This window comes from Myotis brandtii, unplaced genomic scaffold, assembly GCF_000412655.1.
Source record: "Myotis brandtii unplaced genomic scaffold, ASM41265v1 scaffold303, whole genome shotgun sequence".
NCBI classification, from domain to species: Eukaryota; Metazoa; Chordata; class Mammalia; order Chiroptera; family Vespertilionidae; genus Myotis; species Myotis brandtii.
In genome coordinates, this window is record NW_005361573.1 from 2736219 (window position 1) to 2761682 (window position 25464).

General features: G+C 48.3%; 1 protein-coding gene across 2 annotated transcripts in view; it reads right to left on the minus strand.

The window, feature by feature from the left end:
- Positions 1–3404: 3404 nt before the first annotated feature.
- The window catches only part of TTC28 (tetratricopeptide repeat domain 28), a 397370-nt gene continuing 375310 nt past the window's right edge, over positions 3405–25464 (minus strand). For both annotated transcript variants that reach the window (XM_014542487.1, XM_014542488.1), the window contains 9 exons: positions 24195–24374; positions 21539–22259; positions 18815–18939; positions 16442–16673; positions 15739–15815; positions 14232–14255; positions 13141–13270; positions 10251–10358; positions 3405–8845 (listed from right to left, as the gene is read on the minus strand). In XM_014542487.1, the coding sequence (XP_014397973.1) occupies positions 7215–8845; positions 10251–10358; positions 13141–13270; positions 14232–14255; positions 15739–15815; positions 16442–16673; positions 18815–18939; positions 21539–22259; positions 24195–24374 (3228 nt within the window). In that variant the 3' untranslated portion in view covers positions 3405–7214. The remainder of the gene's footprint in view (positions 8846–10250; positions 10359–13140; positions 13271–14231; positions 14256–15738; positions 15816–16441; positions 16674–18814; positions 18940–21538; positions 22260–24194; positions 24375–25464) is intronic.

A 25464-nucleotide genomic window follows, 5' to 3' on the forward strand; every position in this document is an offset into this window, starting at 1 on the left:
ATGAATTTTTGGAGAGTTTGTTCTAGGTCTGTGAAATATGTCGTTGGTATTTTAATGGGGATTGCATTTAATCTATAGATTGCTTTAAGTAGTATGGACATTTTAGTGATGTTGATTCTACCAGTCTATGAACATGGTATATTCTTTCATTTCTTTTTATCTTCCTCTATTTTTTTCAGCATCCTGTAATTTTCTGAGTATAGGTCCTTTACCTCCTTGGTTAAATTTATTCCTAGGTATCTTAATTTTTTTGTTGTTGCAATGTTAAATGGGATTTTTTTTTAGTTTCTCTTTCTGTGAGTTTATTATTGGTATATAGAAAAGCCATAGATTTCTGGGTGTTAATTTTTTATCCTGCTACACTGCCAAATTCATTTATTAAGTCTAGTAGTTTTTTGATGGAGTCTTTAGGGTTTTCTATGTACAATATCATGTCCCCAACCATAAAATTATTTTTGTTGCTACTTCAAAACTGTAATTTTGCTACTGTTATGAGTCGTAATGTAAATATCTGATCTGCAGGATGTATTTAGGCGACCCCTGTGAAAGGGTTGTTCGACCGCCAAAGTGGTCGCGACCCACAGGTTGAGAACCGCTGACTAGGAGGTCATGGTCTGATTCCGGTCAGGGCACATGCCCGGATTGTGGGCTTGATCACTAGTGTGGGGCGTGCAGGAGGCAGCTGATCAGTGATTCTCTCTCATCATTGATGTTTCTATCTCCCTCTCTCTCCCTCTCCTTTCCTTGCTGAAATAACTAAAAATATATTTTTAAAAAAGCCATAGAGCCCTAACCGGTTTGGCTCAGTGGATAGAGCGTTGGCCTGCGGACTCAAGGGTCCCAGGTTCGATTCCGGTCAAGGGCATGTACCTTGGTTGCGGGCACATACCCAGTAGGGAGTGTGCAGGAGGCAGCTAGTCGATGTTTCTCTCTCATCAGTGTTTCTAACTCTCTATCCCTCTCCCTTCGTCTCTGTAAAAAATCAATAAAAAAAAATATATATATATAAAAAAGCCATAGATTTCTGGGTGTTAATTTTGTATCCTGCTACATTGCCAAATTCATTTATTAATTCTAGTAGTTTTTTTATGGAGTCTTTAGGGTTTTCTATGTACAATATCATGTCATCTGAAATAATGACAATTATACTTCTTTTCCAGTTTGGATGCCTTTTATTTCTTCTTGTCTGATCGGTATGGCTAGCACTTCCAGTACTATGTCGAACAGGAGTGGTGAAAGTGGGCATCCCTGTTTTGTTCCTGTTCTTAGGGGAAATGGCTGAAGTTTTTGCCCATTGAGTATGATGTTAGCTGTAGATTTGTCATATAAGGCTTTTATTATGTTGAGGTATGATCCTTCTATTCACACTTTGCTGAGAGTTTTTATCAGGAAAGGGTGTTGGATTTTGTCAGATGCCTGTTCTGCATCAATTGATAAGATTATGTGATTTTTTTTCTCTCAATTTGTTTATATGATGTAACACGTTTATTGATTTGTGGATATTGTACTAGCCTCTTATCCCTGGAATAAATCCCACTTGCTCATGGTGTATGATCTTTCTAATGTAATGCTGTATCCAATTTGCTAGAATTTTGTTGAGGATTTTAGCATCTGTGTGCATCAGGGATATTGGCCTGTAATTCTCCTTCTTTGTAGTGTCTTTATCTGCTTTTGGGAATAGGTTTTAGTTCAGTGATGGCGAACCTATGACATGCATGTCAGAGGTGACACACGAACTCATTTTTTTTGGTTGATTTTTCTTTGTTAAATGGCATTTAAATATATAAAATAAGTATCAAAAATATAAGTATTTGTTTTACTGTGGTTGCAAATATCAAAAAATTTCTATATGTGACACAGCACCAGAGTTAAGTTAGGGTTTTTCAAAATGCTGACACGCCGAGCTCAAAAGGTTCGCCATCACTGTTTTAGTTCTTCTTTGAATGTTTGGTAAAGCTCCCCTGTGAAGCCATCCGGTCCAGGGCTTTTGTTTGCTGGAAGTTTTTTTATTACTATTTCAATTTCATCAGTAGTTACAGTAGTTAGCACATCATTACAAGCAGTCGAACTCCTGGTGGAACAACCGCCCACGGGGACAATTGCATATTAGGCTTTTATTATATAGGAGGATTCCATGTGTGCTTGTGAAGAGTATGGATTCACTATCAGACCAGGCTCTTTCCATTTCATAAGGCTGTTTGCTGAATTTGTTTAAACCTAAATGCTTTCTAAATTTCTATTTCATCTATCAATAATTGAGAGTAGAGAGTAGAATCTCAAAGTACAATAGTGTGGTTTTCCAAACTTGTAGTTCTGCCAATTTTTACCTTATGAATTTTGAAGCTATATGGTTATCTGCATACCAATTCAGAATTTTGCCTTTCTGCTATTATTTAAACATTAGAATATGAATCTTCTTTTTTTTTTATTGGTGCCTTTTACTTTAATAGCTATTTTGCTGATCCTTTTATTGTCAACGTTTTGGGGCCATATGCTTTGGTGTGTTTTTTTTCCAAATAGTATATAGTTTTTTAAGGAGCATGTGGCATATTGCTATTGCCTGTTGATCTCCTTTTTAATTATTTAGTTCACTGAAATTTATCATGATTATTGGTAATTTTTCTTCTTATTTTGTATTTGTCTTGCTTTTAAAATAGTTTTTGTTGTTGTTCCCTCCTTTTTTCTATTTCTTTAGATCTATCAAGTTTTAAAAACTTTACTCATTTTTCATCCCCCAGCTAGTTTGGAAGTATAGCCATCTATTTCTATTTTTGTGGGTGATTATGTACATTTATTTAATTTACTCTAAAAAGTATCCTACTCTTCCCAAACAACCTGTAATACTTTAACTTCCTTGTTTTACATGTTATCATCTAGTATTTTAATTTTTTATTGTTACCCAAATATGACAGTACTCTGTTTATACAGTCAATATTTGTTTTGATTTATTCACATTTACCTAGTTCTTTGTTCACTAGTCCATCATGCTTCTCAGACTTTTACATGTAGGACTGTTTTCATTCTTTCGGAAATACTTTCCTTGGAAGTTTCTTTAGATATAGGGATCTGGTTGTAATGAACTCTGTTTTGTTTTGTCTAAACACTTAATATAACTAGAATTTTCTGGTCCTCCAACTATGATCACAGAATATCAGAAGCTTTTAGCATCTAAATAGCCACCCACTGACAGATACCTAGTGCCTTGGCGCTGGAGAAGCCTGCATGCAGATTGGCCTGCTGTCCATTGTCTTCCTGGCAAATGTGAGGGTCCAGTGTATTTACAAGGATAAACCTCTAGACAGAGATACGTGCTTATTCATGACACATGCCTACCCTGTGCACTGCAAAGAGACCTAGAAAGTGTGGAATGTGTATAGAAAGTGATTCAGATACAGCACTCGAAACCGAGGGAACTCATGCTTTAATAGACACCGAAATCACAAAAGAAGGCCAAGTGCCTTAGCAATCTCAATAAAAATATGAAGTTCTTTTTACATGATAAATTTCATAATATAAAAAGTTTAATGCCATCTGGAAACTGTAATTTACAAAAATGTCCACATAGGCCAAAGATGGCTACCTCTGCATACAACGGGTGTGAGTGCCAAGTGGGGCAGGGTCTGAGGAAGGGAGAGATGACCACATGTGTCCTTACATGGAATATCTTTGAAGGATCCGGCACAAACAAGGGCCCAGTTCACAAACCACATGTACAATCATTTTAGATAAAACAACAAAATATGTGATGAAATATTATACACTTTTCACTTTCTGCCTACTTACTAAAAGCAAACCAGATTATTGGGTGGTATTTTTTCCAGCCTGAAGTGAAACTAACAAAGTGACAGTTCCCCTTGTGGTGGGAGGTGGAGTGACAGGCAGGCACCATACTGAGACTTGCTACCATGATCACCTACTGAGAGTCACTGGGACAAGGTCAGGATAGGGACAGTGTGTGCAGCACTGGTCTCCTGCTGAGACCCAGCAAGTATCAGTGCGAACCATGATTTTTTTTCAAATGGATGGAGGTGAGAATTTTTTCATTTTACTACACACTAATGTAAATTTTAGTAGCTAATTGTGTCTTGGTATTTTGACTTAGTTAAAAGGCAAAGTAGTTGGGTAGTTCACTGGTGAGAATTAAGGTAGAATCTACTCCTACCTTGCTTTGTGGTCATACCAAGGCTTCTAGGAAAGGGAGATTTTATTGCTTGTGTTCAGTGTATTTGCATCTGATGAGTACAGTAGGGGCAGGGCATTCCAGTTTCCTGAGCTGAAATCGAATTGTATCCAATGGGATTTGCATATGGAAAAGAAAAAGTAATTTTTGTAAATTTTACCCACATCCATTGACTCCTTCCAAAATGGAGCAAAAAGCCAAAGACTATGTATGGAGGAGTCATTCACTTCTATCCATGTGACTCAGAGTTCTCATGAACGCCAATCGATTTTGTCTATAACCTGACAATTCCCCTTGATTGTAGAAACAACACATTATTCTGATTGTGTTTTCTGCTATCTATACCAGGACTCAGCAAACTTTCTTAAAAGGCCAGGTATTTAGATATTTTAGGCTTTGTGGGCCAAGAGGAAAAAATCAAGAATGTTATGTGGGTATTTAGATAACTATTTAAAAATGTAAAATCTATTCCTAGCTCATGGCTGTGAAAAAAAACCCAGGCCTCTGACCAGATTTAGCCTCTGGGTTGTACTTTGCCAACTCTTGACCTGTACAAAGAAATCTGTGAATTACCCAATCTCACAATTTTTAAGTGCATACTTTTTTTTTTCAGTATAGCCTGAAAAATTCACTCTGATTTTACATCCATTTTACTCCTGTAGAAAACACCAAGAGTGACAGTAAACATAAAGAAGCAACAACTCTACCGTCATTTTGTTTGGTCCTATTATTTCACCATCTCAGCTTTCCCTCATTATAGCTTATATCTAGAACAACAACAAAAAACACATATACCATTTGGCTTTTCAACATGAAACCTGTAACAACAATGTACGTAGGACTGAAACCAAGTTAGGGTCCACGAATTCTCCTAGCTGGCCTGATAACCACGGGAAGGTGTGGTGTGGTGGAGGCATGAGCTAGAGGTGGGCAATGGGCAGCAGCCTTGTCCTCACGGACAGAGCACAGTCCCCAGGCCTTCCGTCCAGGGCTCCTTGGCACTTGGGAAAGAGGCTGAGATTTGCTAAGAAAGGAACAGCCCAACTATCTACATATAGATTCAGAAATTTACTGTGAGGTTTAGTTTTCATAACGGAGAACCTGATTTTGTTATCTAATGCACAGTGCTATAAACTTGGCTTTCATTTGCTACACTAGTACTTTTATTACCACTTATTTTTTTCCTATTGACATAAAGTTAACCTCATAATTGCTTCTTTATAAAGTTATTTCTCTTCCAGTATTAGATCAGGGTTAGACTGGGACAGCCTTATTGTTTGCTTTTGTGGACATGGTGGCTGTTGGGTTAAATGCAAAAAACTCTGTGACATAGCAGAGAATAACAACACAAATTGAATAAATATTATCCATTCCTCTTTTCAGAGTATACCGAGGAACAGGGCCAGTTGTCAGTGTATGTTTACAAAGTGAGATCCTACCCAAGGTTAAAATCTCTCCCTGTGGGTCTTGATGTTTGTGACCCTTATGCTAGGCCCCTCATGTCCACTCCCTCCCTGTGCTGCTGGTGCCCCGGGCGAAGCCCACCTTTGTGTGATATATCCTCACGGTGAGGATGAAGGCTTTTCATTTTAGAATTACCTACGAGAGGCTTCTTTAAATTCTCCAGCTAACCTTAGTACTGATGGAACTTTCAGCATTGCATTTCTTTATTCGGATATGTTAATGTCACCCCTCTCTAGACTATTATTTTGTCTCTTCCCAGCTGGCAACACCTTCAGGGATGTATGTTTCCCTGTTCAGCAGTATTTGGATGTAAATCCACCCAAGGCCCTGCTTCTCAGGCTGTGGACTTTAAAGCCTTCTGTGGGAGGGGGCTTGTCCTTGACACAGGAGCAGGGGGCCCCGGTCATAGCGAAGATGAGGGTCCCTGTGTAGCTCACAGACATGGGGTGCTGGGATTGTGGGAACCTGGCAACAGAGTTAGAAGTGGTTTTAGAGGCCTGGAGATGGGAAAAGATAATAAAATTAAGCAGCTAATAAAGGGAATAGGAGCTGGAAGGCTAGATTCTGGTTAAATCTAGTTAGAGGATTTTTTTATTTTTTTATTTTTATTTTTTGCTTATAAGGAAACTGAATAATTTCAGTCTTTCCACCCCAAAGCTTGATAATTACTTATTGATGACTATTCAAAATTTGACATTTTAAAAAACTTTCTGAGCTTTTAAAAATAATAGCTATAAATGCAAAGTACTATTGATAATAAAACCAAGTTGTTTATCCACGTACAAAAAAGTCAGTAATGTTTTAAAAGCACAAAATTGCATTTTAAATCGCAATTGCATAGTTCTGAAATGCCTGGATAAGAGTTATATAAATTTTTTAAGAAAATTCAAGTTTGGTTGACGGTGGGCCCCAAGGATATTTGTAGAGCTCGACAAAACCAAGTTCAGGATGGAAGCGCTGTTTTGAATTATTGCATTGTTGCTGTGATGTTACAGTATCATGAGACCAAAACTGCTACAATTTAATTTAAAATCATTGGCATTTTTTAAACCATTATTCTGTTTTTGGCTAATATAACATTTTCATGTAGAATTCAAGTTAGAGAGATTTTATATATCCCACCCCAGTCAGCACCTGAAAGCCTTAAAAAAGCTCTATTTGTATTTCTGTGTATAAAAGGTACTGCATATATACCTCTTAGCAAAATATGTGCTCCCTTTCCTCTCCCCACCCCAGAACCCTGGCCATTTTTAATACAAAAATCCTGTTGAAGAATCACATCAAAGATGAGAAGCAGAGAGTTCAAAGGTAAACATTTGGTGAAGTGTGTAGAAAATTCCATGAGCCTCCTGTACCAATCCCACAGAAGTGCTGGCTTTTGATGAACCTGGCCCAGAGAAGCCACCATCTGTGTGTGTGTGGTGGTGTCCGGGCGTGGTGGTGCCCTGGCCTGGAGTGCACCCTTTGTGAGATAGCTGGTGGCTTTGTGGGGTGACTGCACTCAGACAAGTAGGCCAAGCGAACAGGTCCTCTGCAGGCTGCTGCACTGAGTCCCTGGCACAAAGATGCTTTAGCATTTAGAGGAAGGAAAAAACCTTCCTGGGGACAGAAACTTGTAGCCGTTGCCAGAAGGAAGTCTCAAAGGGCGTGTGGGGGCTGCACCAGGAGGGCCGGCGGGTGGTGGCAGCGTGCTCAACGTGGTGGTCTCGCTGCGCCAGTGTCCGTTGGGAGGGGGTTTTTGTGGTGTTTCTCTGTGTTGTTGCAAAGACAGCTCCTTGAGTTCAAGCTTGTCTACGCCTTCCTCCTTCTTGTTGTGCCGAGGTGACAGATTTAACAGGCTGAGGACATCTCTTTTGGAAGTCATCGTTCCAGGGGCCCCCCGGAATATTTTCATGGGTCCTGTGGAATGCTGGGGTGTGCTCTGCCAGAACATCTTCAGGTTGTGCACAGCCTGCACCTTTTCGTCAATGGCTGCCATTTTCAGTTTGTCTATGTCGGGAGCATCAGCTGGACTCGAGCGAGCGGAACCAGCTGAGGAATAGGAGAGAGCTGGGGACGGTGCACTACCAGCAGGGGAGTGGTGGCCTGAGCTTGGGGACATGTTCCTTGGGGATTTGGAAATGTGGGCACTGTAAGGAGAGCTGGGATACTTCAGTTTAAAGAGAGGCTGGTCAGTCAGGGAAGTCTGGGAATCAGAGCCGGGCGACGGGCGGCCACTATGCTGGCTCGGGCTGTCTTTGATGGACACCTCCAAGGTGGTGGGGCTGCTGTATCCTGAACTCACCTTGGGCAGGGATGAGCTTCTGGCTGGGGGCTTTGGTTTAACAGTAATTGGTGATGGCTGACTCTTCTGATGGGAGAGGGTAGGCCTGCTGAACGCACTTGTTTCTGATGCTCTGAAGATGGCGGTGTTATTTGGCATGGAAATGCCGTCTTCTGGGTTGTTATTCTTGCTGGTCTGACTGCCACCCCTCTGAAGACGTTCCACTGCAATAAGATGACTTTGTGTCTCCTCTAGAATTTTCTGGGCCAACTCTTGTGGATCCAGCTTTGGGTTGCTTTCTTCTTGGGATTTCACAGTGCTATCTGTTTCTGTGCTAGACTGGTCTGATTCTCCCGTATCTGAACTTGCTAGTTTTCCAACCTTTTGGAAGGGTGAGTTTGGGCTGGGAATCAGAGTCATTTTAACTGGAGAATTTGGAGTGCTTATGCTCCCCTTGGAGCTTATAGAAACTTTCACACCTCCAGTTGTCCCCACTCGGGACTGTTTGTAATCTGGTGAGAAGCGTGTCTTTCTGTTTTCTTGGTAGGCTGCCAAAGGCTCAGTGCTAATGATGGAAAACCCTTCATATTCTTCCTCATCTTTGCTGCCTGTAGGGCGGGTCTGAGGGGATAGCTGGCTCCGAGGCAGGGTGGATCGCTGCGGGTAAGCATTCTTGGGCCTGTCATAGTCCTGCCGTCCTCGGGGACCCCCACCTTCTGACCCACCCTCAGGCTTGGAGACAAAGCTCATCGAGGAGGCGATGGAGCTCAAACTGTACACAGAGATGGCGTCCGAAGCGATGCTCTCTGCACCGGTGGGAGAGAAGGGAGGGTGCTGGTAGCCCAAGGGCAGGGCATTGGAGACAGACTGGGCCGAGGCCAGGGACTCCAGGGAAGACGAGCTGTCAAGGCTGAGGCGCTTGGGCAGCTCAGTAGAATCTAAGACAAAACGTATGTACCCAGAAGGCAGTTAGAATTCTATATGGTTTTGATTTTTCTTTCAAAACCACAAGCATCTTTATATGCATAGAAGCTAGTAAAGAATTATACAAGTGCTACTTATATACAACTTGAATTCATCTTGTAATTCTGAAAAACACAGTCCTGTTGGGAAAAGGACATCTTACATAGGAACAGAAACACCCTAGGAGACCCCGCTGCAACCACCATGCACTCTCTACTCTGGTCCCTCTTCTGGGGACGCCCCCCCCCCCTAAATCTGCCTCCTGCCCTGACTGGGGCCTGTAGGCAATCTCTGATGTCCCCTGTCCTAGAACCAAACCCCCTATCCCTCTAGCTCTGGACCCATCGCTGCACATTCCAGCAGCCTCCCCAGGAGTCACTCCCCGCACTGCCTCTCCTCCCACTTTCTCTTAACCAACTCCACTCAGGCTTTTGTCCTCCCAGTTCTCGTAAAGGTCACCAGTAACGTCCATGCTACCACATCTGTGTTCACTCCTCAGTTCTGCGGTCGATGGCACTCTGCCTTCTCTGATGACTCCTTCCCAGGCCTCTCCTCATCTTTGTGACCTTTGAACCCTGGCATGTTCACAGTCCTCTTCCCTTCGGACCTGTATGCACGCATGCATCTCCACCATGACCTCTCCTTGAACTCTAAACTCTAGAGCCAGCTGCCTATGTATGTGTCTAATGGATACTTCAAAACTGAGTATGTCCGCTCTAGCCTGGTGGCTCGGTTTGAGCATCGTTCTGTACACCAAAAGGTTGCAGGTTCAATCCCAGGTTGGTGTGCATATGGGAGGCAACCAATTAATGTTTCTCTCTCTCCAATCAATAAAAAACATATCCTTAGGTGAGGATTCAAGATAAAACTCATTCTTCCTGCTACTTTCAAGGTTTCAGCAAAAGGTAGTCCCTTCTGGTAGTTGTTCCCAAAAATAGGGTGTCACCTTTGATGTCTCTCTATGTCTGACAGACATTCTTCAATAGATCCTGTTGGTTCTGCCTTCAAACCATGGCTACCATCGAGCCAGCATTTCATCTTCACTCTGCAGCCAGCTTGGCCCTTTAAAGGTCAGGTAGGCAGGTGTCCCTCCCAGGCCTGAGTGACCTGGTGCCACTCCTCCCTCTTCTGTCTGCTCTACGGCCTCTGTTTCACTTTGTAGTCCAGTTTACTCTGCTTGTTTTCTTCATGGCACTTGGCAGCACCTCATCTAATTTACTACATGTATTTTAATTGTAAGTTCCATAAGAGCAGGGAGTTTCTTTACTGCTCTTGAACAGTCCCTAACACATACACACACAAAAATGTTTCTTCACATTTCTTTCCCCTTCCTAAAATGTGCTGGTGTCTGACCCCAGGGGCGCTGGGCGGAGCTCTTACCGAAAAGGGCGAGCAAGGACTGGAGTGCAAAGTGCATGGTTCTTCGACTGGCCTGTTTCCCGGTTTTCAGGATTACTTCCTCTTGACCAACTTCACAGAGATCAAAACCTAGAGGAACAAAGAGTATAAACATCTGCTTCCTTAGGGAAGATTCCATATCCTGAAAAGGATGAGAGCTGTAGGGCTCCTCATACAGTGTCATGGGAACCCCCCCAGACCCCTCCACAAGCACCCTGCCTGGGGCTCCCAAGTCCTTTCATAGAGCATTGGCTGCTTTCCTGCCTGAACTGCCTTCTTGAGAGCTGAGGGCTGGAATTAGTAAGGCTCATTAACATTTGTTTTCTCCATTCTTTTGTAGAACAGTCCACTTAAAGGAGTCAGTCCAGGACAAAAACTGGCCACTCTCTTTGGCATTGAGTCCAGTATGCAGAGCTGGTGCATGGGAAGGTGGAAGCTTCTCAGTGGCAAGGACGATATCTTCATACGTGGTCAGTGTCTGCTGCCAAGGGCTTTGGAGTGAGCTGTGATGGTGGAGAATCTGAATCTGCTCTCTTGGCTGAACCACCCTGCAGGGACTCCACTCTGCCAAAGCCCACAAGGGGCTGCTCCCCGAGTCTAAGGGTTTGCTGAGACTTGGGGCACAACAAAAAGCATGAGCCTCCTGAGCAAGAGGCTGGAGTGAGCTATTGCCACAAGCACTCCAACCTCTTAAGAGACGCTGCAGAGGCACCCAGTGCATCGCCCCAGGAAGAACTCAGGAGGAAGAAGCCAAACACGCTGTGATGAAGGGCTCTGTCCACAGAAAGGCACCGCTAAGCAAGAATTTAGGGCCTGAAGAGCCTTCAGCACGGAGAATCTTCACTCAGCAGATCACTGAGCTCCGCTAACCACGCAAACGCTTGGTGGTGAAGTCCCGGACGCAGGCACCTGTGATATCAGGCCCTTTCCCTCCTCTGATCTCACTGTTGCAGTGATTGGAACTTGTTATTTACAATGCTGCCCTGCCAGCATGCTGTGCCTTTCATGACGGAGAGTAGTTACTAAAGGAGAAATTTGTGTCTATCTAGATAGTATTCTTACTCAAGGATTCTGATATTGGTGTGACACTATCTTTCCTTTGGGAATTAGGTTTATTCAAAGAGCCACTCAGCATTCTGCTTGCTATGGGACATTTTCCTCTCTGAATCATAAACAGTCTCTGAAAGCAACAGGAAGGTCTCGGGGAACTCAGCATTTAAAAACAAATTAATGTAATATTTTAGTTAGAAACCTCTACTTTTACCAAAATGATTCTAATAGAACTCAGTCCTCTAAATAACCAACAGCCCTGTGATGGGTTTTGATGGCATATGTTTCATGTTGAGGACTGGAAAGGGGGCATCTTTCAGACCCTCAGAATGAGGGAGCCACTTTTCTAGATGCCCAGCCGCCGCATCCTCCCTCCCCCCATCTCAGTCCACAGGATCTGGAAATTATAAGTATGTGCATACCAACTCATGCCTTGAGTATCAATGGGATTTGGAAAGTACAGAGAAGTAGAGAAACATCAAGGAAAATCACCCACAATCCCAGCACCAGAGAGCCAGTGACACACCTGACAAAGGGCACTGAAACCCAGTTCACAGGTAAGGAGGTCCGGCTCCGCCACACCTACACCCACGGGAGGCTTAGGCCCTGTGCACGCAAGAGCTTTTCCTTTATAAAGAAAGGTCTTGGCTTCATCTCCTTACTCACCCATGTTACTACCCCAAGACTAGCCCTACAGCCTGTCATGGGAGTGAAAAGAGATGCGTCCTGGGTATAGACCTGGCCTTTCTCACTCTTGCTCCATTTGCTACTGACCACTTTTATTTAGATAAAATTGTGCTATGTTTACACCAAGAAGACTGCTTTAAGGAAATACAAATTCTAAAGGACATTAAAGTGCCTATTCACAGGGGACGTGTGCAGTGGGGGCTTTGTGGGTTTCCCTTGTTACCTTAAAAAACCAATGGAGCCAGCCTTAAGTTGAGGTTGGCTAGGAAAGGTCATCTGCAAAATGGGTTAGAAAAAATGACCCAACACTGAATATCTGGGCCTTATAACCAGAAGAAAATTCTTCTTTAAGGACCTGCTGTCCTGCCATGTCTGGTCCCTATAACAGTGAATTCAGGCTGTCATTCTCCAAAGACTCCCCATTCTCAGGTTAAAACCAAAGGCCATGTCTTCTCGACCCATTTCTGCCCTCCTCCATGCCAGTCACTAGGACCATGATGCTTTTTTCTGTCACAGTGCGCCTCACCTTCTAAGGTGCCTCCCTTAGATGAGGTAGTTACTGTCTGTCTAAGAGGGCAGGGCCTTTTGTCCTTTGCTCACTGCTGCATCTCCAGTGCCTAGGACACTGGCTGGCACATGACAGGTAGTCGAAAAAAAGCAATGGTGTGAATGGCTCCCAAGCAAGGCACAGAGACACAAGGGAAGTTCTGTCGGGAGCTGCCTCAGTGTTGGAAAAGGACAGTGAGCACGCACCTGGATTGAACAGGGGCCTGTACGTGCAGTTCTAGGTCCCACAGTAAAAGCTAAGGTGGTTTCAATAGTATTTTCTTTCTGCCAGTTTCCAGTATTAAAACCATTGTTTTATGACTCCCAACAGTACTGAATCTAGCAGATTCATATTAAAACGATGACCACAAATGAGAGAAAAAGTCATAAGGGAAATGGGAGAAAGCTGGGGAGCTCTTTGGGAATTGTACTAAACCACTAGAACCTCTGAGGTAACTATTTGAGTAATAAAAATTCTAAGGAGATAGAAAACCCCTGAGAGCCTACCAACTTTACCCAAAAGAAATTAGGAGAAAACTTGATTTTTCAAAAATAGAACTGAAGAAACCAATTAAGAAGCCTTTCCTACCTAGAGCCGCCAGGAATTCGTGACATCCCGGGAGCCGCCACAGCTGGACACTGATGGAGACTTGGATGGGAGCCAGAGCGAAGTCCTGCTCCTTCTCGCAGGCCTGCAGCTGGACCAGCACCTGGTGGAGCTGAGTGAGAGCAAACACGTGAGCTCCTTCTCAAGCCTCCTTCCCCTCCAGCCCACCTAGGATTTGTCCCCGAGTTCCTCTCCTCTCGCCTGTTACTGTCATCACTAACGAGCTTATGTTTGTATAGCATCTGAAATACTCTTTAGTGTCTCATGCCTGTTGTTCTCTCTGTGGGAAACTCAAGGGGCAGTGGGTTGGTAAAGGGCATGGGCCGGCCCACAGTCAGGGTTTCTGCTTCCAGCCTCACGTCTTCCCTTGAGCACACTCGCTGCGGGGCTACTGAGCACTGGAGAGGGGCTGGCGGGGGGCGGTTTATAGGCCTGGTCATCTCCCTCTCTTTTTGTCTATTTAATTAAAACCATCTTTATGATCTTGAGGTAAACGGTGAAGAATCCAAGGGTACATTCTAGAGCAGGGGTGGGGAACCTTTTTCTGCCAAGGGCCATTTGGATATTTATAACATCATTTGTGGACCATACAAAATTATTAACTTAAAAATTAGCCTCCTATATTTGGTCAAGCATTTCATTAACTCATCCCTAATAACTTGGCAGGGCCAGACCAAATGATTTCTTGGGCCTTATATGGCCCGTGGGCCAGACGTTCCCCACCCCAGCTCTGGAGCCTCAGCACTCAACCTGCTGAAGTGCTGTGTGATGTTTTGGATTCCCTGAATCTATAAACACTACTCAGTTGCTTCTGCCTCTGCTGTTCTGATGGAACTGAAAGGTCAAATCAAGAACACAAGAGGGTGCAGCAGGAAAGGGGGAGCCAGAGCAAAGGAAGGGGATGGACCACCTGAGCGAGCGGCACTAGTCACCCCAGCCCTAGCGAGTGTTGGCATGGGCCTCCGAGAGACAGCACAGCACGTGTGCTCAGAACATGCCACGGGGACCTCGGGGGTGGGTGGGTGGGCTGAGGGGCTCACCTGACAACAGTTGCTACTTAAAGTAGTACTCACCATTCCAACCATATTTTTAACAGCCTTCGGCCAGCAGATTATAAGAAAAAGAAAGAAAAAGAGAGAGAAAGAGACAGTTTAGACTCAAGCACAGGTTGTTATGCAACACGAGCTGATCACTGCTTTAGGAAGCGCCATACCAGGCCTGAGGCTCTGACCGGGAGGGGAGAGGAGCAAGAGTCAGCAGGGACACACAGGAAAATGAACAGCCACACCCAGACCAGAAGCACTCGGGGTCAAGGGGCTCAGGGTCAACCAGGTCCTGCCCTTCCTGCCAGGAGAGGAGGAGGGCAGGTCAGACTCAAGTGGGGAGGAGGCACAGTGGGTATGAACAGGCCACTCTGTAAACCAAAGTCCATAGTGACTCAGGAAATGTCCACCAGCCACAGTGGGCAGCCCAGGACAATTCCTTGGGCCAGGCAGAAGGATATCAGGAAAGTCCCTGTGCTGCCACCGAAAGCAAGAAATTAAGCAACTAGACTCTGTCTTGTCCTGCAAGTGTGATTCTTTCTCTTTTTGTAGAGCACAGGCTTCTGGCCCACCTGGGTTCACTTTAATATGCAACATTGCACAAGTGTTGTCCTGATTCTGTTTAAAAGCAGATGTAACAAACTTAATACAAAATGAGTAGGAATTCAATGAAGGAGCCAGACCACTAAGCTATGTTCAAATTCAGGCTGCAAACAACCTCACCTATGTGGAGGCTCCAGGCACCACTCAGATTTTCAGAGGTTAATTCTAACAGGAGGAGCTTGATTTCCATGTAGAAATATTTCTGCTGATAAGTATGTAATAATGCATGTTATTTTTTCAAATTATTACACTCAGGTGGACCAGAGAAAACTCTTCCGTGCTCTTCAGGGTTGCTGCTTCCTCCAGAAGCCCTCGTACCCATGGCTATCATCCTGGGGCTTGTGCCAGACCTTGTAGCCAGGAGGAAGATTAGAAGCTCTGAGAGTCAGCATCCTCCCGATACCTGAATTAGATCTACACTGCCTTAATAGGAAGCACATTTTTAAAAACCTGCTAAGTGGTACCTTGAAATAGAGCTGTTTGGGATCACTGCTGTGCCTTAGTGGCTATTTTATTTCAAGTGGAGTTCATACTTTGATGTGAGAATAAGTACTGGAGCACCTGTAGCCAGGCTGGCCCCACACCTGCTGGCTTAGGGAAGGTGGCTGTTTAACACTTGTCAGTTAGCAGGAAAAACGGGTGGGATGACAAGGTGCAGGAGGCCACTGAATGGAGAGTTCAGAAAATGCCCTGCGATTACAGGTGACAGCAGCCCCTTGAGTGTCCTCTGAAGGCCCTTAAGCTCTCGGGATTCAGCGCCCCTCTGTGTCTAGCACATGCTTACTCCAGCTTTTGCCTCTTCCTTCTAATCACAAAGGCTAAAAAAACAAGTGGACGACTTTACTTGCAAATCCCTATTCAGGGCCAAGTCACCCTCTTTCTAACTCGGCATGGCGCCCTCAAACCTGGGCTCAGCCGTCCTAGCTCGACTCACCCGGCTGATGAGCTGCTCGCCCGTCTCCGAGGCAGTGATGAGCTTGCAGAGGGCTTGGAGGGCAGGGTTGGGAAGACCTACACCAAGAAGAGGGAGATGGGTGTCATCCAGAGGGACCTCTGAACCCACAGTCCTGCTGCCTTCCCAGAGGAAAGAGCTCAGCTTTGGTGGCCTTCAGGACAGCCAGTCCTGCACGTCCATGTCTGACAGCAGAGAACGGTCTCCAAGAAAGGCAGGTTGGGGGCAAGCACCAGTCCTGACCCTACTGCAGTCCTCCAGGTGCAGGGTCACATTTCCAGAACCCTGTCTCAGCCACTCCGGCAGCATCACCCCGCTGAGTGATGCACAAAGGGCAGCCCTGAGCTTCTGCACCCCACTTCACCTGGGGAGGCTGCATGGCTCTCAGGTCCAAAGCTGCTGATTAAATATTAACAGGGGCTGCTGTTCACCCACCATTACCTCAGGAAGAGGGAGAGCCAGGGCAGTACCCTATGGCAAAGAATGCCTTGCCATTGCAAATCAAACGATCAGGTCAAGAGCACTAGTTTCCTCTAAATCAGAAGTCTGTGTCTGGGACTCGGCCATTTCTCAAGACACTCTCCTTCCCAGCGATGAGACCCAGCATCCTGGTGAGTGCAGGGGCCACCGACCCCCTGCCCAAGCAGTCAGCCAGCCCCTCCTGCCCCGCCCTGCCCGAGCTCACCCAGCAGGGACTGGATGGTGCTGCTGCATTGCTGCAGCCGGTCGCCTGGGTCGGAGGTTGGGAAGAAGACGGCTGCTGGCAGGCCACTGGCTGGGGGGTCCAGCCGGAAGCCCACGGCGGTGAGGAGGGCCTGCCAGCCGGGGATGCCACCCACTTTGTTCTCCACACTCTGCTGGGATGTGTACATGGCATTGCGCTGCCCGTTCTGAATGCGCTGCAGGGACTTCTCCACCTGGAAGAGGAAGAAAGAAGGAGAGTGAGGCGCTGCTGTGCTCAGGGGCCAGCCCTGGTTTCTCTGACTGGCTTTGTTATCTATGAAGCCAGTGCAGGGCACCCGGGCCTGAGGACCATGACATTGCAGCAAACGGCCGGCTTCTTGAAAGGGAGGCTACAGAGGGGGAGGGATGTTATAATCAAAGCCAGCAAGGGCTGGTGCAACACGGAAGAATTCTGCCCCTCCCCTAACCCACCTCCTCCTGCCCCAGGCTCTCCTCCACAGACACTAAAGTGATGTGTCTGAAAGCCAGTCTGAGGTCAGGAGCCTGCCCAAACCATACAAGGCTACCCCTCATTAGAATAAACCTCAGACCTTCAAGACCCCCCATTCAGTGCCTCATACACCAAACAGTGCCCATCCAAGGGCCCTGGCTGGCAAAACCTCTCCAACTCATCCTTCACCCCACAGCACTTGCCTCTGGGACCTGCACCTCCTCCAAGCGGCCCTCCCCACTTCCAGGGCCTAATCCAGTGCCTGGGACGTGGGCTAAACACATCAAGTAACTACAATGTTCTCTCTCCCCATGAGCACTCCCTAGCACTCCCCACAGCCTCAGACCTTCCCCTGGCAGTTCTCTCTATAGAGAACTTCAGTCCATCCCGAGATGCTGCATGCCCTGGGGCACGGATGCCAGCACTGGAGGGACAGAAGAGTCATTCCAAGATGTCACCTGACACTTTTCTTACAGTAAAATCTTGTTGCTGTGGGCTGACATCACAGGCAGCAAGAAATGAGTGTTCCTGGGTAAGATGGATACTAGCCAGCTGGCTGTCCATCAGGCTGGAAGGACCTTGAAGACACTGCACACAGGGTCAAGGGGCACCGAGAGTGATTAGAAGGACGTAAGGGCTGGTGAACTTGACCCATGGCCTCTGCAGTCAAACCAGATGAAGCCAATAATGAAAACCCTTAAATGTGCCCTAGGAGCCTCAAGGCCAAATGGGGAGCCGCTGAGAGGCCTGGCTCTTACTCTGCAGCTTTGTCTCGGAGAAGCAAACCAAACAGAGAGGGCAGTTTCATTATTTAAGAAAAGCAGTCTGGGGGCTCCTGCAAGAAAGAGGGTGACTGGGGCTGACAGGGACCTGAGAAGGGCCCCAGTGCTGAGCAACTTAAGGGCTCTATGCAGTTTCCAGGCACAGACAAAAAATTAGTGGAGACGGTCTCCCCAAATCCTCAAACATGTGGGCACATCTACCCTGTAGCAGGCATGTGGGCTACATTAAGTCTGGCCTGAGAACTATCAGAAGTTTCCAGGTTCCACATGCCCACCTAGAACCCCGTCCCCTGGGTCTGCCCTTGTACACACCCCTATCCTGTGAGGTGGCCATGGGGCAGCTGTTTGCATCAAGTATGGAAAGAGCTTGGATGTGGTGTGGGGGGCTGGCTAGGACTGGGCTGGTCTTTCTGGCACAGAACTCCAAGGAGGTTAAGAATTCTAAATTATTTGAAACTTCTTTCCAGGTTGTCAAGGTAGAAGGGTGAAGCAAGGTTTGTATCACTAGTTCTTGGCATTATGTGTAACTTTTAAATGTGTACAAAATGTCATGGGCCCGCCATTTGTACTCTCACCCAAGTCCTGCAAAGATCAGGGCTGGCCAAGGTCAAGGTCAGGCTTAGATTCTTCTTCCAACTAAATTTAGGGGAAAGCCAGTGCCATCTGACTATAAAATACCATCTCAGCTACTGGAACGCTATTGTGTGCCAGCTACTCACCTTTCCTCTAATCCTCGCAATAACCTTGAAAAGTTAAAGTTTGATCCCTGCTTCCAGATGAGGAAATTGAGGCTCAGGATGCTAAGATGACTTGTCCAAAGCCACATGGCCCAGAAATGGTTGTGGTGCAGGCCCCTGCTCCAGGTCACTGCTCGGCTCTCCCTCCCCCAGGGTCTTGGCGAGGACTACTGTAGCCATCTGTGTGACATCACACTTTATGCCCACCACCTGGACCAACTGGCTTGACCCACGGGCGTATTGGGACAATGTCCCCTCCACCTACTCATATGTCCTGGTGCTATGGAAACCATTCAGCCTCCCCTGTGCATTTCTGGCAGCCTCTGCTCCATGGGAGCCTGGGTGAGGGCTCCCCAGTCCCTTACCAGGTGCAGCAGCACTCGCAGGGCGTCCCGCGCACGCTCCGGGTGCTGCAGGACCTCCGTGAGGGCCTGGCCCACGAGCGAGGAGGGGCTGTTCAGCTTCACGTCACTCCCGATGAGCATGAACCCTGTGGAGAGCACAGAGGGAACCTCAGAGCCTGTTGTCACCTCAGCTGGGTTGGCTCTACAGCTCACCCCTTCCGCAGTTACCCAGCAGAAAGGGGCTGCCAGGACAGCTGCTCTATGGGCTGGACTGTGGAGCATTCCACTCACGGGGGCAGTCTGTCACCCTTCAGTCCCCTCCCTTTTTAGAATCAATACTGCTCCGTAGGTGTGTAGTGCTGCTTGCAGTGATTGGTGGTCAGGAAACTGCCTCTACTTTTCCACTGCGCTGCGAGCAAAGGAGGGAACGGATGTCCTGGGCCACCATCCCTGGCTTGGCCACCATCTCAAGGAATGATGTACTTTGTTTTCCCGGAAGTACAGCTGTGTCTGTCTGGTACATGCCCAGGGACGGGGGGCAGGTGTGCCCGAGTCCTTGGGGCCCTGGACGAGAGGGCAAGAGGTACTTCTCCATGCCCTGACTGGTGTGGCTCAGTGGATAGAGCATCGGCCTGCGGACTGAAAGGTCCCAGGTTCGATTCCGGTCAAGGTTGCGAACACATCCCCAGTGGGAGGTGTGCAGGAGGCAGCTGGTCGATGTTTCTCTCTCATCAATGTTTCTAACTCTCTATCCCCTCTCCCTTCCTCTCTGTAAAAAATCAATAAAATATATTTTTAAAAAAGAGGTATTCCTCCAGCTGTAAGAATGAGCAGCTGAGCCAGGCTGGGAAGGGCCACACATCACCTAGATCCCGTGCCTTTTCCCTCAGCACCGCTCTGTAAGGAGGGCTGGAGGAGGCAGACGGAGCAGTCTCCTTAAGCCACCAAGCAACGTTAGGCCAACTGCCCCCAAATGGAGGGAAAGGGTTTTCTAAAAGAATGAGTGGGAAAAAAAAAAGAATGAATGAGCCAAAGCCGGTTTTAAGGGTAATGGGACAGCATCATTAAACATCGTTTTCCCCAGAACACAGTTGCGACTTTATCTGTCACTAAAACTAAACAAAAACGCCATGTCCCTAAGTACACTGGGAAGCCAGGGAGGGGCCTGCACGGAGGGACAGGGGACGTGTCAGGAATAACTGGCTAAGCACAGGGACCGGGTTCCCACGAACCCTGCAGTATGTGCTGTGGGGCTGTGCTGGGCCAAAGGCCCTTCTGACTGCTGGCATGTATAAAACAGCACCGTGTGCTGAGATCTCCGTGACTGCGTGAGAACCACCAGCATCGCCTCTGATTTCTGCATCTGGCGGCAGCAGTGTAGCCAGGCCCCACCCCAGTGCCTGCCTGCCCACCCATGAGGTGAGGGCCGCCAAAGACCAGGCCTGTTGGACCAACTAAATGTTTCTCTCCAGCCACAAGAATAGGATAGATTCTACATAGTTTTTTTGATACCTTAAAAAAAACAAAACACTACAGCTGTGTGTGCTAGTGATGTAAACAGATGTTTCTGTATATCAACATAGCTCATCCGCCTGGCACCACAGCACAGCTCTGCACCCGGGGCCCCTGCAGGCTGCTCGTTTGCTGGCCGGCTGGGCGTGGGAACACCATGGCCCCACTTCAGGGCTTATCCAACTTCAGAAAATGACACCAAAAACATTGGCACGTGTCAACTGGATTGATTCTGGAGGAAAAGTAAGTTGAAGGCCATTTTGTTCCCAACTTTTAAATATATCCATAGATGGTACATTTTTGGTCATTGAAACAAAATATAAATGTTTGGAAATAGTATGTTTGATGTTCCTCTGCTTCTCAAGGTTTAAGACACTGCTTTATGGGTCAGTACTGTCCCATTGGTGCAGCGTCCTGGGAGGTGTAGGGGCCAATTCTGAGAGACCACCACGGACTGAAGGTCATGAGTTGTGTCAGCAAAACCAGCGCAGCTGGGTAAAAGGCTGGTGGGAGAATGGCCGAAGTTGGGTTTGGATCGCAGCCTATCAGGGAGGGTATAGGGGCGTTCACAGGGACCCTGAAGGATGAAGATCATCATATGGAGCTGAGAGGCAGAGTCCCTCGTCCCCCCTCCTGTGGCCAGCTGTCATAGGGAACATTCTCCCTTCACCCTTGCGGCAGGCCCCCTCAGAGCGTGTGGTGTTGGATCTCCAGAACGTGCAGTGCCTCACGCATCATAAGACATTCAGCCCACTCCTCACAGATCATCTCAAACGTGGCAGGGAGTTCTCAGCATCACCATCATCTTCATGTTACCATGGAGCTTCAGAGAGGGTTAGTAACCTGTCTCAGGTCACACAGCCTGGCTGCAGAGCTAAATCAAACCCAAGTCTTCCGAATACCAAATCTAGGGTCTTTCTACCGCACCACTCTTCTACAGTCGTGGGATTCTACACAAGGGTGCCATAAAGTGGGCCATTCGGTAAACACCTCAGGAGTTTTACATGCACGCTCTGATGGCAAACTTCTCCATGCTCAAAGGACTATTTTAATGCCATGGTAGCAAAAGACTGACTTGGCAGAGGGCAAGTCTCAGCAAAGGAGGCTCCCCCAGAATCTTCCCATCTGCCTTTCCCAGTGCCCCGCCCTGCCCTCCCCACCTCTCCCAGGCTGTGAGGACCGACCTGGGGGAGGCCCCTGACAGAGGTGCCAGCTGGGCGGCCCTGCGCTCACCTGCCCAGTTGGAGGGGTGCGAGAAGGCCTTGCTGCTCTGCACCACCTTCATGGCCTCTCCCAGGGCAGCGCTGGCTTTCAGGCTGTTCAGCAGGGATGAGTAGAAGGCGTGGAGAAACATCTTGGAAGCAGCCACGGGCACAGGCCACAGAGACACGAGGACACACTGTGCACCCGCAGCCAGGAAGGCCCGTGTCAGCGCGATGACCCCATCGGCTGTGACTTTGCTATTGGACTCCTGCGAGGAGCCGAGGACCACCAGCTTCACGGGAAGGCGCAGGTCCAGGATGTCGGCGGCTGTGAGCAGCAGCTCCTGCAGGGGTGGGCAATCCGAAATGCTCTCCCCATCACTGGTGTCGTCCTGCACCCGCAGGGACTCAGGGATTGTGTAGGGGTGGCCGAAGGAGCTCTTACTGCTGGCAGGGTTGCCATCCACACTGGGTGTGAGGACCAAGGCCGAGAGTTTCCAAGAAATGTGGGTGGCAAAGTGGACACACTCAGCCTGGGTCAGGGCACTCATGACCCGCTCTTTGGTGGCCACACTGCCCACCAGGGGCTGGCAGCCCAGCAGCTCCGACACCATGTAGGCTTCCTCTTCGGCTGATGGCATGGGCCCCCACAGCCACCTGTCCATCACCGCTGACGGGAGCTTCGGGTTGCCAATGACAGCGGCCATGGAGGTGGAGCTGGAGTAGGTGGGCGGGGTTTTCCTCAGGTGAGACTGGGAGGGAGGAAGGACAAGCAAACCACTGTCAGACTGGCCGGGCTTCTCAGGAGCTCAGGGAAGGCCAGCTCTCCTGTCAGGGCTGGGTCTACCTTGGCTCCACCTGTTCTCCCAATAACCCCCTTCGCTCTGATTTTCAACACCTACTGACAAGGTGATGTCTTACTGAAAATCACACCTGCTATGACAAGCTCTTGAAAATAATCAGGACTGGGTGGTAAGAAAGCTGCTTCCCATTTGTCAAACCCCAGGAGGGGTGGGAGCAGGAGCAGGTGTTTATGGGACAGAACATGTTGGAGGCGAGGGTCTGTGGTGCCTGCCTGGCCTGAGCCTCACCCCTACAGGCCCTCCCTGTGCACCCCTAAGGGGAAACCCACTCCTGATGAGTCAGGGCGTAGGGGTGGCTTTGTTTACAAAGCAAGTCAAACTCAGGGGAGACAGGGCCAAATTAAGTCCTTCAGAGACAGGGCATACTGAAAAGATTATAGTTCCCTTCCACAGTGTGTGTTGCAAAATAAAGACAGCACTGAATTATAAAATCAGCAAGAAGAAGTCCAACAAAGTTCTGATTTTCCTGCCATGATGTCTTTTGGTGCTTTCTGGAAAACATCACATTATTTCAAAATAACTGTTTTGGTGTCTACACTTGGGGATGCCTTAAACTTTGGGTAGAGAAATGCCTATTGGGTGCCTGTCAGGAGACAGGACTCTTCCATCCCCTCGTGACGTTGGCCAACAGCCAGCTCACTGTTGTCACCGACAGGAAGCTCTCTGAGCAGAGGCCACCTCTGATCCCAGGTGCTCCTGGCAGCAGGTGCAGGGAGCTGCCTGTGGAGCAGCATCCGACCAGGCCAGCTCACTGCCCATCTGGGATTGTCAGCCAAGGGCAGAAGAAAAACTCAGAGAAAATAATTTCCTTCACTTGGAACTGATTCTGTCCCATGAGTAAGGTATGATTCAGCAACAAAAATAGCCAAACTAAGACTTCCAAAACCCTGTGAAGCAAAAATGTTGTGGTTTAAACCATGCCAATGACCAAGGCCAACAGAGCCTGGTCAGGCAGGTCCCCTGGGGGCCGCTTGCACCCTGGGCCTGGGGTCTGGGTGTTTCAACCTGCAGACACTCTCCCTCCACAGGCGGCCCATCTGACCAAGACCCGCCTGGTGGTCTGAGGGGCTCTGAGAGCAGCTGGCAGCTGGAGGGCATTTAAGTTTGAAGCTGAGCAATTCATTCAGGTCCTGGTGGTAATGCCAGGGGAGTGGGGAGCATCGGGCCACGAAGGGCCAGAGGAAGCCCGGGTTTCAGGGTCTCTGAGTTTGGAAAAAGGAGAGATTCAGGGTTGGCTGAAAAGGCTCCCTAATCAGGTGGGCAGGGCCAGGGTGGTTGTCGGGTGAGACCTCTGACTGGATGGCCCACTGTCGCTCTCCTGATTTTCACAAGGGTTTCTTCCCATGCTGACTTTTTTGCTGAATGAAATCCAAGTCCCGTCCTGTCCCCTGAAAGCTGCATTTGTTTCCAGTTCTTTTGTTGGCCGATGGCGCTCTTTTCCACTTACACTCATCTTGTCCACCATTGCTGCCTGTGGCCCTCTGCTGGGCAGCTGAAGGGTGGGATGAGCAAGGCACTCGGGTACTCGGCCTGTGGCCTCCAGCCTGGCTTAGTGCCTCTGAGTAGCTTGCAACCCTAATGTCACAGCAGAGAAATTGAAAGAGAAACGGCCCATATCGTGGCTTCCTGAAGTAGCAAAGAACTGTCAGGGGTCAGGAGGGCTGTGCCCCTGCCTTTGGACAGATCTGAAGTCACCCTACCCACCTGGAAGCTATACAATCGGCAGTTTGAAGAGATCACATCCTATCACTTCAGACCCCAGTCTGGCCAAAGACCCCCCGCGAACCTGAGAGCGTGGCCCCCACAGGCCTCCCAGAGCCTTACCTTGGCCTGCGGGCCGAGGGCGCGGATGGACGGGACGGCGATGAGGGTGAAGCGCTCATACAGGTACTCGTTGGAGGAGCTTCCTTTCAGGAGGGCGAAAGGGATGAGGTAGAGCTCCCCCTCCAGAACCAGGACCAGCTGCCGGTGCCGGCCCACGGGGCCGCTGGAGTGCATCAGGCCCTGCAGAGCAAGCACGGAGGCTGACACAGGGCCTGGCAGGGCCGGGCTCCCACACGCCAGGCCAGCCCTGAGCAGGGGCTGAAACGGGCCCGGAGGACCAGGCACATGTGAAGGTCCACACGGTTGCATGGGCGATGGGGTGGGCACTGCTCACAGCAGCATCACCACGTGGGGATTCCTTTCTCTACACGTGTATTTCTTTCCAAAAGAATTGCGGATGGAGACCAAGGCTGTATGAACCTTGATAAACTAAGAAGAAACAATTGGGACACTGGGCTGGGGGCTGAGGTGAATAAAGAGATGGAGACTTGCCAGGACTTGGTGAACTGAGAGGAAAGGAAAAGGTCCTGAAATGCCAGCCTGGGAGATGGGGAGACTTTTCTCTGAACTGTGTATCCCAATTGTAGAGCCAGGCCCTCCTGGGACAGTGCCTCGTAGATGCTACTGAGCTGGCACATGCCTACAGCCCTGGGCGAGGGCCTGGATGGGACCCTGTCCAGGCAGCGAGGCAGCAGGCGGGTGACAGCAGAGTGGCCTGTGGGCAGACGGGCCGCACGGCAGAATGACAGCTCCGTTAAAAGGCAGTGGGAAACTGATTGAATGCGTTGGGAAGGATGCCCTGGAAACCGTCTCTGAATTCTGCCTCCAGCATGTGCGAGCATTGCCCTTGTACAGAAAGATTAGCTACAATCCAATGTGAACTTGAAGAAAGGAAATAAAGCGACGTCTCTATCCAAATTCATGTCACCTGTTAGATGAAAACGGAGGGACGATTCAAGGAAATGCTACTCTGCACCTCCATATGTCAGTCTAGAAGGGATATTTGCTGGCTTCTTAAGTACTGGGTTTGAAAGATCAAAGGTTCAGCATCAGCCCTGCACCTGCAACTAACAGTCCCACAAATTCCAGCAAAGACTCGGCTGCTCTGACCTCTGAAATCTCTACAGATGGATCTTTTGAAGTGGAACAAGACAAGAAGGCCAGGCGTCCTACAAGCTGCCTGTTCCCCAGGAAGCACCCTTCTTCACCAGCAGGCTGGGACCCTGCCTGTCACAGGGCGAGCCCACGGCCTGGAGAGCTGGCTGGGGAC